The sequence below is a fragment of the Culicoides brevitarsis genome, chromosome 3, assembly GCF_036172545.1.
Source record: "Culicoides brevitarsis isolate CSIRO-B50_1 chromosome 3, AGI_CSIRO_Cbre_v1, whole genome shotgun sequence".
Taxonomy (NCBI): Eukaryota; Metazoa; Arthropoda; class Insecta; order Diptera; family Ceratopogonidae; genus Culicoides; species Culicoides brevitarsis.
This window is the reverse complement of record NC_087087.1, coordinates 32,754,560-32,768,783: the sequence shown is the minus strand read 5'-3', so window position 1 is coordinate 32,768,783 and position 14,224 is coordinate 32,754,560. Positions and strand designations below refer to the sequence as shown.

Here is a 14,224-nt window from a genome sequence, read left to right as displayed (position 1 = left end):
TTTCAGGTAAAAAAAGTCAAAAAATTAGAGAAATTTCATAAAAAATCGTAAAATTCAAACACTTACCTAATGCAAATTTGATTTTAAGTCACACATCCCATTGCACAATAATTGCCCCACACGCTGCACGTAACATACGACCCGTACCGAACAATAATCAGTCCTCCATTTCACAAATACAAATATTTTCCTCGTCATTTTCCAGGCTTCTCTGTGTACTGGCAGCGACTTTTCGTGCAAATAATTGACGATGAACCGCGGAGTTGTGCAAACGCAATAAGGAACAAGTGACGGGCGCAGGAAAAACACGCAAAATAACCGAAAACCAAGATCCCCCTTACTGAGCTAAACCGAGAGAAGGAAGAAAAAAGACACCAAAAATGTCGGATATTGAAATGGATTCGAACGACGGCTACGACGATTACTACAACGGTGAGTCAGACCAGAATTGCCGCAATTGACATTGACAAAAATGCATAAATTCTGCAATTTCAAAAAAAAATTCCTCAAACAAACAAGGAAGTAATTTTTTTTCGACTTCTTTTGTGGGTCGTCGAACATTTACGCACAAAAAGCAAGAGATCAATGCTTTTTTTACGACTAACTGATAACGAAGCTCAGTGAAAGTGCAAAAACAGCAAAAGTGAATGTCCTTCGAAGAGTTCAATCGCCAAATCTCGCGTATCTACAAGCTACGAAAGGGCAATGACGGTCATAAATTTCACGTAAACACGAAAATGACGTCCTTCAATCCTTGATTTTCCTTGTCGTGTGTGAAAATTGCCTCTTAATTGGCGAAATTGTTGCCTTTTCGAGGTCGTGCATATTGATTTTAGCGTTTGCGAGACTTGTTTATGGAGAAAAAATAATTGAAAAAAAATTAAATTGGATTAAGTCATAAATATTATGCTATTTTGAGGCAAAACAGGTGATATAACACACACGGATACCTTTGAAATGTCACGAAAATGCATGCATTTCGTTAAAAATAGAACAAAATTGCACAATTTTTGCGTGAATGAGTGTCAATGGGACAATTAAACATTTTTTTTTTTTTGACTCAATTCAGTGATAATTTTTTATAAAGCTGATCCAAAGGAAAATCAAAAACAAAAATTCAAACTAAAAAAAAAAATTTCATATAAAATGACAAAAATTTAACAATTTTTGAGCGTTAAATAATATTTTTGATGTTTGATAAAAATTAAAATTAAAAAAAAAATAAAAAAAAAAAAAAATTAAAAAAATTTAAAAAAAAAAAAAAAAAAAAATAAAAAAACAATTAAAAAAAAATAAAAAAAACTAAAAAAATTTAAAAAAAAAAAAAAATAAAAAAAAATTTAAAAAATTTAATTTTTTTTAGAAAAAAATTAAAAAAAAAAAAAAAATTTTTAAAAAAATTTAAAAAAAAAAAAAAAAAAAAAAAAAAAAATTTAAAAAATTAAAAATTGGAAATAATTTAAAAAAAAAATTTTTTGAAAAAAAATTAAATTTAAAAAAATTAAAAATTAAAAATTAAAAAAAATTTAAAAAAAATATAAAAAAATTAAAAATAGAACAAAAATTAAAAAAAAAATTAAATAAAAAAATAATAAAAAAAAATAAATTAATTAATTTTTATTAATATTATTAATATTATTTAATTAAGTATAAAAAAAATTTAAAAAAAATAAATAAAATTAATTTAAAAAATTTAAAAATAAATTTAGAAATTTTATGAAAAATATTTTTTGAGAAGAAAATTTGAGTTAAAATATTATTTTCACAAAAAAATTAGTAAAATTTATTTTTTTTATTTTTAAAAATTTCTTGAAAAATTATGAAAATAACAAAAAAAAAAATGCTAATGAAATTTTTAACTTTAAATTTTTTAAATTTATTTTTGATTTTTATTTGGAGCATCCTAAAAAATTTTTTTGCTCATTTTTAAATAAAAAATATTTTTTTTTAAAACTTTACTTACATTTTTTTCACTTTTAGGCGACGACGATTGCGACATCGAGCAAATTGACCCACGTGACAGTGATCCGGAGTACTTTGTATACGATTGTCTCAACACGGAAGAAGTTGAAAAGCTCCTCAACGAGTCTGTAGAAAGTCTCAGCAATCAATTACAAATCACGCCGTCGCTCGCCAAAGTACTTTTGCACCAACACAAATGGAATATGACCGAAGTAACGGAAAAATATCGCAACAACGCCGCCGGACTTCTCGTGAGTGCAAAAGTCAAATCCGTGAAACGTCTTTCGTCGAAGAGTCAAACGTGTCCCGTTTGCATCACGACGCATCGAAGCGACAAGTTTTACTGTCTCTCGTGCGGACACAATTTCTGCAAGGATTGCTGGACCCAACACTTTGAAATCCAAATTGGGCAGGGAATTTCGACGCAAATCGGTTGCATGGCAGCCAAATGTGATATTATCGTGCCCGAAGACACGGTTTTGCAACTTCTCAATCGCATGGATTTGCGCGACAAATACCAGAAATTCGTTTTTGCGGATTATGTGCGATCGCATCCGCAACTGCGTTTCTGCCCGGGTCCCAATTGCACAATTGTCGTACGTAGTACGGATACAAAACCGAAGAAAGCGTCGTGCAATCAATGCAATACGGCATTTTGCTTCAAATGCGGCACGGATTATCATGCGCCAACGGATTGTACGGTCATTAAAAAGTGGTTGACAAAGTGTGCGGATGACAGCGAAACGGCAAATTACATTTCGGCCCATACGAAGGACTGTCCCAAGTGTCACATTTGCATCGAGAAGAACGGCGGATGCAATCACATGCAATGTTTTCACTGCAAATGGGATTTTTGTTGGATGTGTTTGGGCGACTGGAAGACTCACGGCTCGGAATATTACGAGTGTTCGCGTTATAAGGAAAATCCCAATATCGCCAATGAATCGGTGCATGCCCAGGCACGAGAGGCACTCAAAAAGTACTTGCATTATTACGAAAGATGGGAAAATCATTCGAAATCGTTGCAACTCGAGCAACAGACTCTCGATCGGATCAAGGCGCGCATCAACGAAAAAGTCATGAATGGACTCGGAACGTGGATCGATTGGCAATATCTCTTTCATGCTGCCAGCTTACTTGCTAAATGTCGTTATACCTTGCAATACACCTACCCCTATGCGTATTATATGGAATCGGGATCGCGAAAAGACTTGTTCGAGTATCAGCAGGTGAGATTTTTTTTTTCAAAAATTCAAACTTTTTAAATTTTTAAATTTTAATTAAAATTAATTATATTTATTTGAATTAATTTAATTAAATTAAATTCTCTTAAAATTTAAAATTTTTAGAAATTAATTTTTAAATTAAATTAGGCAATTTAAAAATTTAAACAAAAAAAAATTTAATTTTCTATATAAATAATATTTTCCATTTTTAATACATCAAAAATTTTTTTTTTTAATTTTGATGGTTTTCAAGCTTAAAATTGATCAAAAGAAATGGAAAATGCCTTTGGATGTCTTTTTGATGGGTCTCAAGCTTGAAAATTGAAAAATAAAAAATACGTAAAAAATACGTAATTTTCATTTTGAAAGCCCATTTGATAATTTTTAAGCTTAAAAATAAAAAAAAAATATAAAAAAAATTAATTTTTTCCTCTATTTTATTTACTTTTCAGGCTCAACTAGAAGCTGAAATCGAAAATCTCTCATGGAAAGTTGAGCGTGCCGAGACGACGGATCGTGGCTCGCTGGAAAATCAAATGGATGTCGCCGAAAAACGACGAACTACATTACTTAAGGATTTCTTTCCCAACGACGGTTAATTCTATTTTTCGGAATAAAAAATTTATTTTTTAAAACTTTCACTTGTATAGACTTAAAACAGGAAGAAAAAACTGTTGTGTGCTAATTAATTAATTAATTTATTAAAAAAAATATTTTTTTTTTTGTTTGAACCCACGAAAAATTTCTCGTACATTTTAAGCTAGAAAAGGCCAGAAACCGTAAAAAAAATAAAAATATATTTAAAAGATTCCAGTTAAGGTTCTGTCGTATGTCTGTAATATGTTAGAAAAATTTATAGCTAATAATTGAAGTTCATCTGCTTGAAGCGTGACGTGAATTATAAGAATTATATTGTAAGAATGTTAGTATTAGGAGTCCGTAGCTTACGTTTTACTATTAATTAATGACTAAATAATTTTTGATCTTCATTTTCCTCAATATTACTGTAGATTAGGTAGATTTAACAAAACAATTGAAACAAAGAACAAACGTAGAAAAAAAAAGTCTTAATGTGACAAATTCTTCTGGAACAAAACGATTTTTTTGGGACTTTTTAAAGAAAATAAAGTTACGTGCAAAAATCAAATAGAAAAATTTTTGTTTTAAAGTCTCGTCCATTCGTCGTCGTTGTTGACTCGTTCGAGTTCTGCCATTGCTTGACTGCGTGCAAAGTACAAAAATATCTGTTCCAAGCTGGTTTGCCCGAGGGAGTAATCTTCGATGTCGTATTTGGATTTTGCGATCTCCATGAGACCGAATAATTCGCTCCATTTTAACGTGGTTTGGGGGAGATGGTATGTGAGCATTTCCGAATGTTCTTCCCTAAAATAAATAAAAAAAAAAATTAAAAATAATTAAGAATTGAATTTCTTAAAAATTAATAAAAATTTAATTTTTTCAAAAATTAACAAAAATTTATTTTTTTTTTCAAAAATTTATAAAAGTTTAATTTTTAAAAATTAATTAATTTTTTTTTTCAAAAATGATTAAAAAAAAGTATTTTTTCAAAAATTAATAATTTTTTTTTTTAAGTTAATAAAAATTTATTTTTTCAAAAAGTAATTAATTTTTTTTTCAAAAATTATTTAAAAAAATTTATTTTTTTAAAAAATAATAATTTTTTTTTTCAAAAATTTATAATTTTTTTTTTTTCAAAAATTAATAAAAAATTATTTTTTCAAAACTTTGCTATTTTTAAATTAATTCAAAAATATTTGAATTATTATAAAAAAAAATTAAAAATTATTTTTAGTGGATTTTTAGCCAATTTTGATAGAAAAAATTTTCAAAATTGAAAAAATTTCTTAAAATAATTTAATTAAATTTTTTTCAATGAAAGTTTTTTCTCTTATTTTTTGCTTTTTTAAAAAAAGATTTTTAAAAAAATCATTAAAGTTGTAAAAAATATCAAAATTTACCGTAATTGAGATCCAACAAAGCATTTTTCAACGTATTCCTTGATATTCCGCCCTTCAAATTCCTCACTTCCCTCCAAACTGTGACAAATAACGGGATTCCGCCTAAGTTTAATCTTCAACGTGTACCCCTTGGAAAATTTATTCTTCAAATGTTGCACGCTTCCGAGACACCGAAACTCTCCTTTCACCATAATTGCAATTTTCGTGCACAAATTCTCACATTCCTCCATGCTGTGCGACGTCAGTACCACAGATCTTCCTTCATCACGCAATTTCCAGATTTTTCGCCACAATAATCGTCGTGCGGCAATATCCATACCCGCTGTTGGCTCATCAAAGAACAAAATTGAGGGATTTCCCAAGAGAGCTATTGCTGCTGAAACTTTCCTCTTATTGCCGCCGCTGTAATTTTTGATTTGCTTGTTGAGATGTTGCTTGAAATTCAGTTCGGCAGCGATTGTGAGGATCATATTGTGAATTTCGGGCGACGGAACGCCTCGTAGCAAGGCAAAAACGCGTAAAGTTTCGTATCCGGTGAGTTCTTGAAGCATGGCGTCGTATTGCGGGACATATCCGATGAGTTGAGAGGCTTTTGGCATGTCCGTTTTTAAACTGATGCCTTGGATGAAGGCGTCTCCTTGAGCGATTTTGACTTCTCCTGTGAGCATTTTGAAGGTAGAAGTCTTTCCAGCTCCGTTTAAGCCTAAAAGACCGAAACAATCGTCGTTATTGACTGCAACGCACATGTCTTTGACAGCAACGTAACTCCCGTAAGTCTTTTTTAGGTCCTTAATTACCAAATTATACTGCGAAAGTTCCTTTTCTTTGAGTCTTTTAACGAGTCGTTTTTCTTCCAGGACATCACAATCGATATTTTGATCAATTTCGTTGCTCTGAAGATGATTTTTGGTGAAAAAATTAAAATTTTTTCTTCGAAGGACTTCGATAAGGATGATAATAATCCATGAAATGACCCCTGATGTCATCATTTTGACCAAATGTTTGCCCATTCCGGGATATTCATACGCGAAAAAGTCCATTTTCTCTGAAAAAAATTAATTTTCATCAAATTCAAGGAGGTTCAAGGTCAAATTCTTACCACAACAGCTCGGCATGATTAAACAAAGTACTTGATCGTTGCATCCCTCATGTTGTTCGCACTCACTTTGACAAATTCCCTTCGTCACGATGATATAATCGATCGTATTTAAGGCATCCGCAACCGCAAAATGTGGAAACATCATGAAAATTTGCTTCATTATCTCCGTGTCGACATTAATTTTCAACGCAAATATTATGCTGATGAGGAAAAAAGTCATTGCTCCGTTCAGCAGGAAGGACATTGTGATTTTAACGAAGCCCGTTGTTGGATTTTTGTACATAAAAGAGCCCACATAGGTCATTGGCAGTGCTGCCCATACAAAAGTTGCCCATAAAACTGCTAAACGACCTGCGTGAATCATCGTTGACCATCCCTCCTCTTGCGACAAAGCGATTGTTCCGATGTAAAAAACGCCGCAAATGCTAAAAAGTAGGAAATCGAAGATGAAAGAGACGATCCAGTACACGGAAATATTGAGTCCACTCAAAAGTTGGAGTAATTTTGAACGAGTAGCACGCTCCTTGAGATAAAAAATGCTGAAAAAGCCGGAAAGGAAGCACAAGGCGAAGGTTGTGTTGTAGGCAAGTTGATATCCGAACCCATTTCCTTGAATTAAAACATTTTTCTTTGACATACTGCTGTAAGGAAGGGGCTTGTTCGTCACTTGAATCGAACATTCTGCACAAATTTCCTTTAAAATGGTGTTAAATACCGCATTTAATGCTATTGGAGCTGTGTGATATGCGTTATTATTGAACCAAGCAACGATTTCTGTACGATTTTCGACTTTTTGTTCAATGGAAGCTCCAATCAAGTACTGCGAATTTAATTTATGAATGTCCTGAGTGCTCTAAAAACATGAAAAATAATTAAAAATATTTTTTTTAGGAAATATTTCACTTACGATACTCAAAATATGCTCTTCCATCGAACTTTCGATGATCTGAACCTCATTTTTTACGTCCATCTCTTCAACAAATGACTTGTAAGAGTTAATAATCGAGCTGGTGTCATCCAAATTGCTCTGTACCATAGTCACAGTCTTGCCGTAACTTCTTAATTCAAGTTCCAATGATGGCAAATCCTCTTTATTGCGTAAACTATTGACCGCTAATACAGCAATCTGCACGAAAATGACAGGCATGATCATCATAACGAGCAATAAAATGGGACTTCGTCGTGTAAAAGCGAATTTTTTGAGAAAAACTGCTTTTATTTGATTTATTATCAATGATGTGCCAGTTAAAAGTTGAGGTATGAGGTCTTCAACTAAAAAGAAATGAACAAAAAAATATTTAAAAAAAAATTGTTAAAAAACATTTTTTTAGTTTTTTAAAAATTTAGATAAAAAATAATTTGAAGGTAAAAAAAATTGAAGAATTGAAAAAAAAGTTTAAAATAATTAAAAAAATTATAAAAAAATAAATTTATAAATTTATAAAAAAATAAAATATTCAAATTTTGATGAAAACCAAAATTCTTTAAAATTTTTTTCTTTTGAATTTAAAAATTTTTTTTTGATAAATTTATGAAACAAATTTGGTGAAAAAAAAATTGAAAAATTTTTGGTTATCAAAATTTATCAAAATTTTCAAAAATATTAAAAAATTTCACTTTTTTGGAAAAAAATTTGAATTTTATCATTTTTATTTAATAAGATGTTTATAATTTTTTTTTTGTAAATTTTTAAAACTTTTTTGGATTTTAGGTAAAAAAAATATATTTAATGAATTAAAAAATATTTTTAAAAAATTAAAAAATATTTATTTCTAAAAATGTTTTAATCAATTTTTGATGGATTTCAAAGCTAAAATTGAATAAATATTCATTCTAAAGATGATTTCCATCAAAATCTTCTTGATTTTTGAAGAAATAAAAAAAAATTTTTTTTCCTTGACCGTTTTTCGAGAAAAAAATAAAAACGGTCATGAAATTTTTCAAGTCAAGATCTAACAAACTTTTGATGGATTTCAAAGCTAAAATTGAATAAATATTCATTCTAAAGATGATTTCCATCAAAATCTCCTTGATTTTTAAATAAAAAAAAAATTTTTTTAATTTTTTTTTTCAATTTTTTCTTCGAAACGGTTAAAAATTCACACAAAATTAATTTTTTCTCATAATTTTTACTTATTTTAATTTTTTACGTTTTTTGAAAATTTTTCAGAATATTTTTTTTTAGAAAAATTTAAAATTTGAAAAATTTTAAATTTGATGAAACTATTTAAAAATAATTTTTTTTCTCAATGTTTAATTTTAAATCAATTTCAGTTTTTCTTATAATTTTTTAGCATTTTCAAGGCCAACATTAAAAGAATTTAATTTTTTTTATAATTTTCTCAAATTTTTTCTTAAAAACAACTCACCAGTATTCGTTGATCCATAATTCTTCGACACAGGATTCAAATTTTCCTCCACAGAATGTGTCCTTGTCATTGGAATCGCATCTGGAAGGTTCATTTTTGTATTACTGCCAACTCTAAAACCAAAAACTCAATTAAAAATCATAAATTTTGTAAAAAAAATTCAAATCATACTTCATGAAAACATCTTCTAAGGTACTAAGTGACACCCCAAAACTCGCAATCGACAACGAATCCATGTTATTTTCGAGATCCTCGAATATCTGCCGAAACATCGAGGTGTAAAACTCGTTCAAGACATACGTCAATTCCGTGCCAATATCTGTTTCAACCTCAATTTCCGGGATATATTTCCTCAGCAAAGCCGTTACGAAGGTCGCATCACATCCGCAACGTTTCACACAAATGAGCCGATAACCCGTGGCGTATTTTTTCTTCAAGTAGAACGAACTGCCGACACATTCGAGATTTCCCTCGTTCAAAATCGCAATTCGATCGCCCAGGACTTCGGCTTCTTCCATAAAATGAGTCGTCAGTAAAATCGTTCTTCCTTGCTTTTCTTCACACAAAAGCTCCCATAAAGCACGTCTCGCACTCGGATCTAAGGCGCTACTTGGTTCGTCGAGCAGCACAATTTTTGAGTCGCCAACGAGCGATAAGACGACTAAAAGTTTTCTTTTTTGCCCGCCCGATAAATTCTTCGAAAGTTCATCCAATTTATCGGTTAATTCAATTTTTTTCACAAATTTCGCGATTTCTGCTTCGATTTTTGCCTTCGAGATGCCTTTTAGCGACGCGTAAAAGTAAATGTGCTCCCTTACGGTCAAATCTTCGAACAAAATATTGTATTGGGGACACAGCCCAAAGGATTTCTGGATGCGTTTCATGTCACTTCGGATGTCATAGCCATTCACAATCGCAGTTCCTGACGTTGGTTCAAGCAAACCCGTGAGCATCGACATCACAGTTGACTTTCCGGCGCCATTATGACCCAAAAGTACCGTTATCTGATCCCGATACATGTTAAGAGTGAGTCCCGTAACGGCAGTTTTTCCATCTGGATACGTTTTTCGGAGATTTTTCAACGTTATACCCGAAATTTTGCCCGTAAAATCATCTTCCGCATTCGAAATCGGCGGAAAATCTCCTTCATCCATCTCCAAGTCGACACTTTTGTATCGCTTCGACCAAAATTGTTCAATTGGGAAATACCATTTTTCAGGAACGGAACTCCCGGAGACGAGAATTCGCTCAAAATATAAAGTAAAGACGAGATAAATGACGGAATCCAAGAGCATCATCACCAAACAATAGCCAACGGTGAAATTATCGCCAGGAGCGACATGACGAAAGAGATTTTTCCATTGAAGTCCTTCTCCGGTGCCTTCAAAACGGATAATTAACTGCAGTGCCATCGCAATTGCTGAATTAGAAGATAAACAAATCATGGATTTGGCGAAAATTGAGTTGTCGGAGGACATTGTGATGGCATATGGAGCATACGAGATTAGCCATAAGATGCCAGAAGCCAAAGCAGCGACGTTACCTATAAAAAAGAATTAAAAAAATGTATTTAAAAAAATATTTAAAAAAAAATATATTAAAAAATATATATAAAAATATATCAAAAAAAATATTTAAAAAAATTCAATTGAAAAATTAGTCTTATATTCGTCAAAAAAAATTAAATTTAAATTTTATATTTTTTACCGCATTTCGAAGAAAAAATGCGGTATTAAATTCGACTTGTCGTCTGTGTGTGTGTGTGTGTGTGAATATTTATTCAATTTTAGGCTTAAAAGTGATCAAAAAATGACTTGCAAAAAAAATCAGAGTTTGAACCTCCAAACTCTGATGTTTTTGTTACGTCAAATAGTGCCCCAAAAAATTTTTTTTTTATTTATTTAAAAATCATGGAGATTTTGATGGAAATCATCTTTAGAATGAATATTTATTCAATTTTAGGCTTAAAAGTGATCAAAAAATGACTTGCAAAAAAAATCAGAGTTTGAACCTCCAAACTCTGATTTTTTTGTTTCGTCAAATATCGACCCAATATGATAAGAAATGAACTTTAGAATGAATATTTATTCAATTTTAGGCTTAAAAGTGATCAAAAATGACTTGCAAAATGAAAATCAGAGTTTGAACCTCCAAACTCTGATTTTTTTGTTACGTCAAATATCGACCCAATATGATAAGAAATGAACTTTAGAATGAATATTTATTCAATTTTACGCTTAAAAGTGATCAAAAAATGACTTGCAAAAAAAATCAGAGTTTGAACCTCCAAACTCTGACTGAACTTTAGAATGAATATTTATTCAATTTTAGGCTTAAAAGTGATCAAAAAATGACTTGCAAAAAAAATCAGAGTTTGAACCTCCAAACTCTGATTTTTTTGTTACGTCAAATATCGACCCAATATGAAAGAAATGAACTTTAGAATGAATATTTATTCAATTTTAGGCTTAAAAGTGATCAAAAAATGACTTGCAAAAAAAAATCAGAGTTTGAACCTCCAAACTCTGATTTTTTTGTTTCGTCAAATATCGACCCAATATGATAAGAAATGAACTTTAGAATGAATATTTATTCAATTTTAGGCTTAAAAGTGATCAAAAAATGACTTGCAAAAAAAATCAGAGTTTGAACCTCCAAACTCTGATTTTTTTGTTACGTCAAATATCGACCCAATATGAACAGAAATGAACTTTAGAATGAATATTTATTCAATTTTAGGCTTAAAAGTGATCAAAAAATGACTTGCAAAAAAAATCAGAGTTTGAACCTCCAAACTCTGATTTTTTTGTTTCGTCAAATATCGACCCAATATGATAAGAAATGAACTTTAGAATGAATATTTATTCAATTTTAGGCTTAAAAGTGATCAAAAAATGACTTGCAAAAAAAATCAGAGTTTGAACCTCCAAACTCTGATTTTTTTGTTACGTCAAATATCGACCCAATATGAACAGAAATGAACTTTAGAATGAATATTTATTCAATTTTAGGCTTAAAAGTGATCTTTAGACTTGCAAAATGAACTTTAGAATGAATCCAAACTCTGATTTTTTTGTTATCAAATATCGACCCAATATGAACAGAAATGAACTTTAGAATGAATATTTATTCAATTTTAGGCTTAAAAGTGATCAAAAAATGACTTGCAAAAAAAATCAGAGTTTGAACCTCCAAACTCTGATTTTTTTGTTACGTCAAATATCGACCCAATATGAACAAAAATGAACTTTAGAATGAATATTTATTCAATTTTAGGCTTAAAAGTGATCAAAAAATGACTTGCAAAAAAAATCAGAGTTTGAACCTCCAAACTCTGATTTTTTTTGTTTCGTCAAATATCGACCCAATATGAACAGAAATGAACTTTAGAATGAATATTTATTCAATTTTAGGCTTAAAAGTGATCAAAAAATGACTTGCAAAAAAAATCAGAGTTTGAACCTCCAAACTCTGATTTTTTTGTTACGTCAAATATCGACCCAATATGATAAGAAATGAACTTTAGAATGAATATTTATTCAATTTTAGGCTTAAAAGTGATCAAAAAATGACTTGAACCTCCAAACTCTGATTTTTTTGTTACGTCAAATATCGACCCAAAATGAACAGAAATCAACTTAGGATGAATATTTATTCAATTTTAGGCTTAAAAGTGATCAAAAAATGACTTGCAAAAAAAATCAGAGTTTGAAACTCCAAACTCTGATTTTTTGTTTCGTCAAATATCGACCCAATATGAACAGAAAACAACTTTAGAATGAATATTTATTCAATTTTAGGCTTAAAAGTGATCAAAAAATGACTTGCAAAAAAAATCAGAGTTTGAACCTCCAAACTCTGATTTTTTTGTTACGTCAAATATCGACCCAATATGAACAGAAATGAACTTTAGAATGAATATTTATTCAATTTTAGGCTTAAAAGTGATCAAAAAATGACTTGCAAAAAAAATCAGAGTTTGAACCTCCAAACTCTGATTTTTTTGTTACGTCAAATATCGACCCAATATGAACAGAAATGAACTTTAGAATGAATATTTATTCAATTTTAGCTTTGAAATCCATCGAAAGTTGATTAAAACTTGACTTGAAAAATTTCATGACCGTTTTTCTTCTTTTTCGAGGAGTACGAAAATGTGAAATTAGGGGTACAAAATTATGAAATATATGCATTTCAATGGAAAGTCTGTAGTTGATAAAAAGTTCGGAAAATTGAAATGAGGAGTATGAAATTGTAAAGTGAGGACAACAATAAAGATATATATGTAATATCGAAATGCGGTATAGTATGTCGTTCTTTAGACGACTACTTTTTCTATTTTTTTAATTTTTTTTAATTTTCTTTTATATTTTTTTAAATTTTTTTTTATTAAAATTTCTTACCTTTTGTGAAAAAAACGCTCGTTAGAAAGCAAAAAACGATCGACGGGATGCAATAAATAAAAAGTACGAAAAATAAAACTCCCCAATTGGATCTTGTGAGCACTGAGGCGTCATCTTTTATCGGTATCTTCAGTAAAGTTGTGAGTAAAACAACCGTTAACGACAGAATTTGCAAATTTTTCACGAAAAAAGCGGCCCAATGCATGTTATTCGAGATTCCCATGGTCATCATCGCCTCTTTAAGTCGTTGTTCCTTCTCGTAATTCACGTGTCTTGCAACATTTACCACAGATGACAAGAAACTCAGCAAAATAATCAACGGCAGAACCAATTCCAAGCCGGAAAGTAGTTGATCCGCAACAAATGGCGGATGCGGAAATCGTTGCAAGTAAATTTTATTCACTTTTTCTTCATTTTCTGTCATTTCCTGTCTTTTTAGACGAACAAAGGCACGTGAAATTGCAGTTTGTAGCGGTAAAAATCCCTCTTGACAGTATCCGGGCGGCAATCCGCCATCTGTATCATTGAAATTTCGAGGTCCATATTCGGGAAAAGTTGGAAAGAGCTTCGACGTGAACCAATTATAACGTTCAACGGGCATTCCGCGCGGGATAAAACGAAGTTCTGCGGGAAATCTCAACGAAAATTGAAGATCCAACGGTAAAAAAGTGATATTTTGATGCGAATCGGGAAATTCAACTCCTACAAAGGCAGAATGATTCGCTAAATGTCGTTCTAAAACTGTTCCATTGGCAAATCCTTCGATTTTTAATTCATTTCCGCCTTCGATTAGTTCAATGGAATCCTTTAAAAGCCCTTCGTAGATGTCATTCAACGGCGAATAAGCGATTTTCCATTCAGTTTTTTTGCGTACCGTTAATTCCCGCAGTTGTTTGATCGAGTTACACTCAAATTTCGGAAATTTTAATGTCGTTTCGTGGTACGTTGGTGTCACGAGATGCCGTAAAACGAGCAGGAGTGAGGCAAAAATGACCGGAATGACAATTTCGAGGAACGTTTGGAACTTGTGACGTCGTTGGATGACAAAATTTTTCCACAAAAGCAACTTGAAGACTCGCCAATCGCTCATTATTGACAACTTGCTGCGGAAAAGTCGTAATGTAAACTGATAAAATACCGATAAAGACAATAGAGAGACACTTGAATTCGTATTAGATGATGAATG

General features: G+C 30.9%; 2 protein-coding genes across 2 annotated transcripts; one reads left to right on the top strand and one right to left on the bottom strand.

Annotated features, from left to right (window-relative positions):
- The first annotated feature begins 154 nt into the window (after window positions 1-154).
- On the top strand, window positions 155-3,824 carry LOC134833430 (potential E3 ubiquitin-protein ligase ariadne-2). The gene is made up of 3 exons (XM_063847745.1): window positions 155-432; window positions 1,981-3,191; window positions 3,641-3,824. Exons 1-3 carry the CDS (start codon window positions 381-383, stop codon window positions 3,785-3,787), a joined length of 1,410 nt encoding a protein of 469 aa, XP_063703815.1. The 5' UTR covers window positions 155-380; the 3' UTR covers window positions 3,788-3,824.
- A 178-nt stretch (window positions 3,825-4,002) lies between these two features.
- On the bottom strand, window positions 4,003-14,129 carry LOC134833431 (phospholipid-transporting ATPase ABCA3-like). Its single transcript, XM_063847746.1, has 7 exons — window positions 13,039-14,129; window positions 8,807-10,178; window positions 8,636-8,748; window positions 7,174-7,538; window positions 6,267-7,119; window positions 5,168-6,212; window positions 4,003-4,571 (listed from the first exon to the last, which is right to left on the bottom strand). Exons 1-7 carry the CDS (start codon window positions 14,126-14,128, stop codon window positions 4,352-4,354), a joined length of 5,058 nt encoding a protein of 1,685 aa, XP_063703816.1. The 5' UTR covers window position 14,129; the 3' UTR covers window positions 4,003-4,351.
- Window positions 14,130-14,224: the final 95 nt, after the last annotated feature.

Coding starts and splice junctions, on each gene's coding strand:
- LOC134833431 (XM_063847746.1), bottom strand. CDS start 14,128: ATGAGCGATTGGCGAGTCTTCAAGTTGCTTTTGTGGAAAAATTTTGTC. Junction 8,749..8,806: donor TTAGAAGATGTTTTCATGAA/GTATGATTTGAA, acceptor TTTTGGTTTTAG/AGTTGGCAGTAATACAAAAA. Junction 4,572..5,167: donor TTTGTTGGATCTCAATTACG/GTAAATTTTGAT, acceptor TATTTATTTTAG/GGAAGAACATTCGGAAATGC.
- LOC134833430 (XM_063847745.1), top strand. CDS start 381: ATGTCGGATATTGAAATGGATTCGAACGACGGCTACGACGATTACTAC. Junction 433..1,980: donor CTACGACGATTACTACAACG/GTGAGTCAGACC, acceptor TTTCACTTTTAG/GCGACGACGATTGCGACATC. Junction 3,192..3,640: donor ACTTGTTCGAGTATCAGCAG/GTGAGATTTTTT, acceptor TTTACTTTTCAG/GCTCAACTAGAAGCTGAAAT.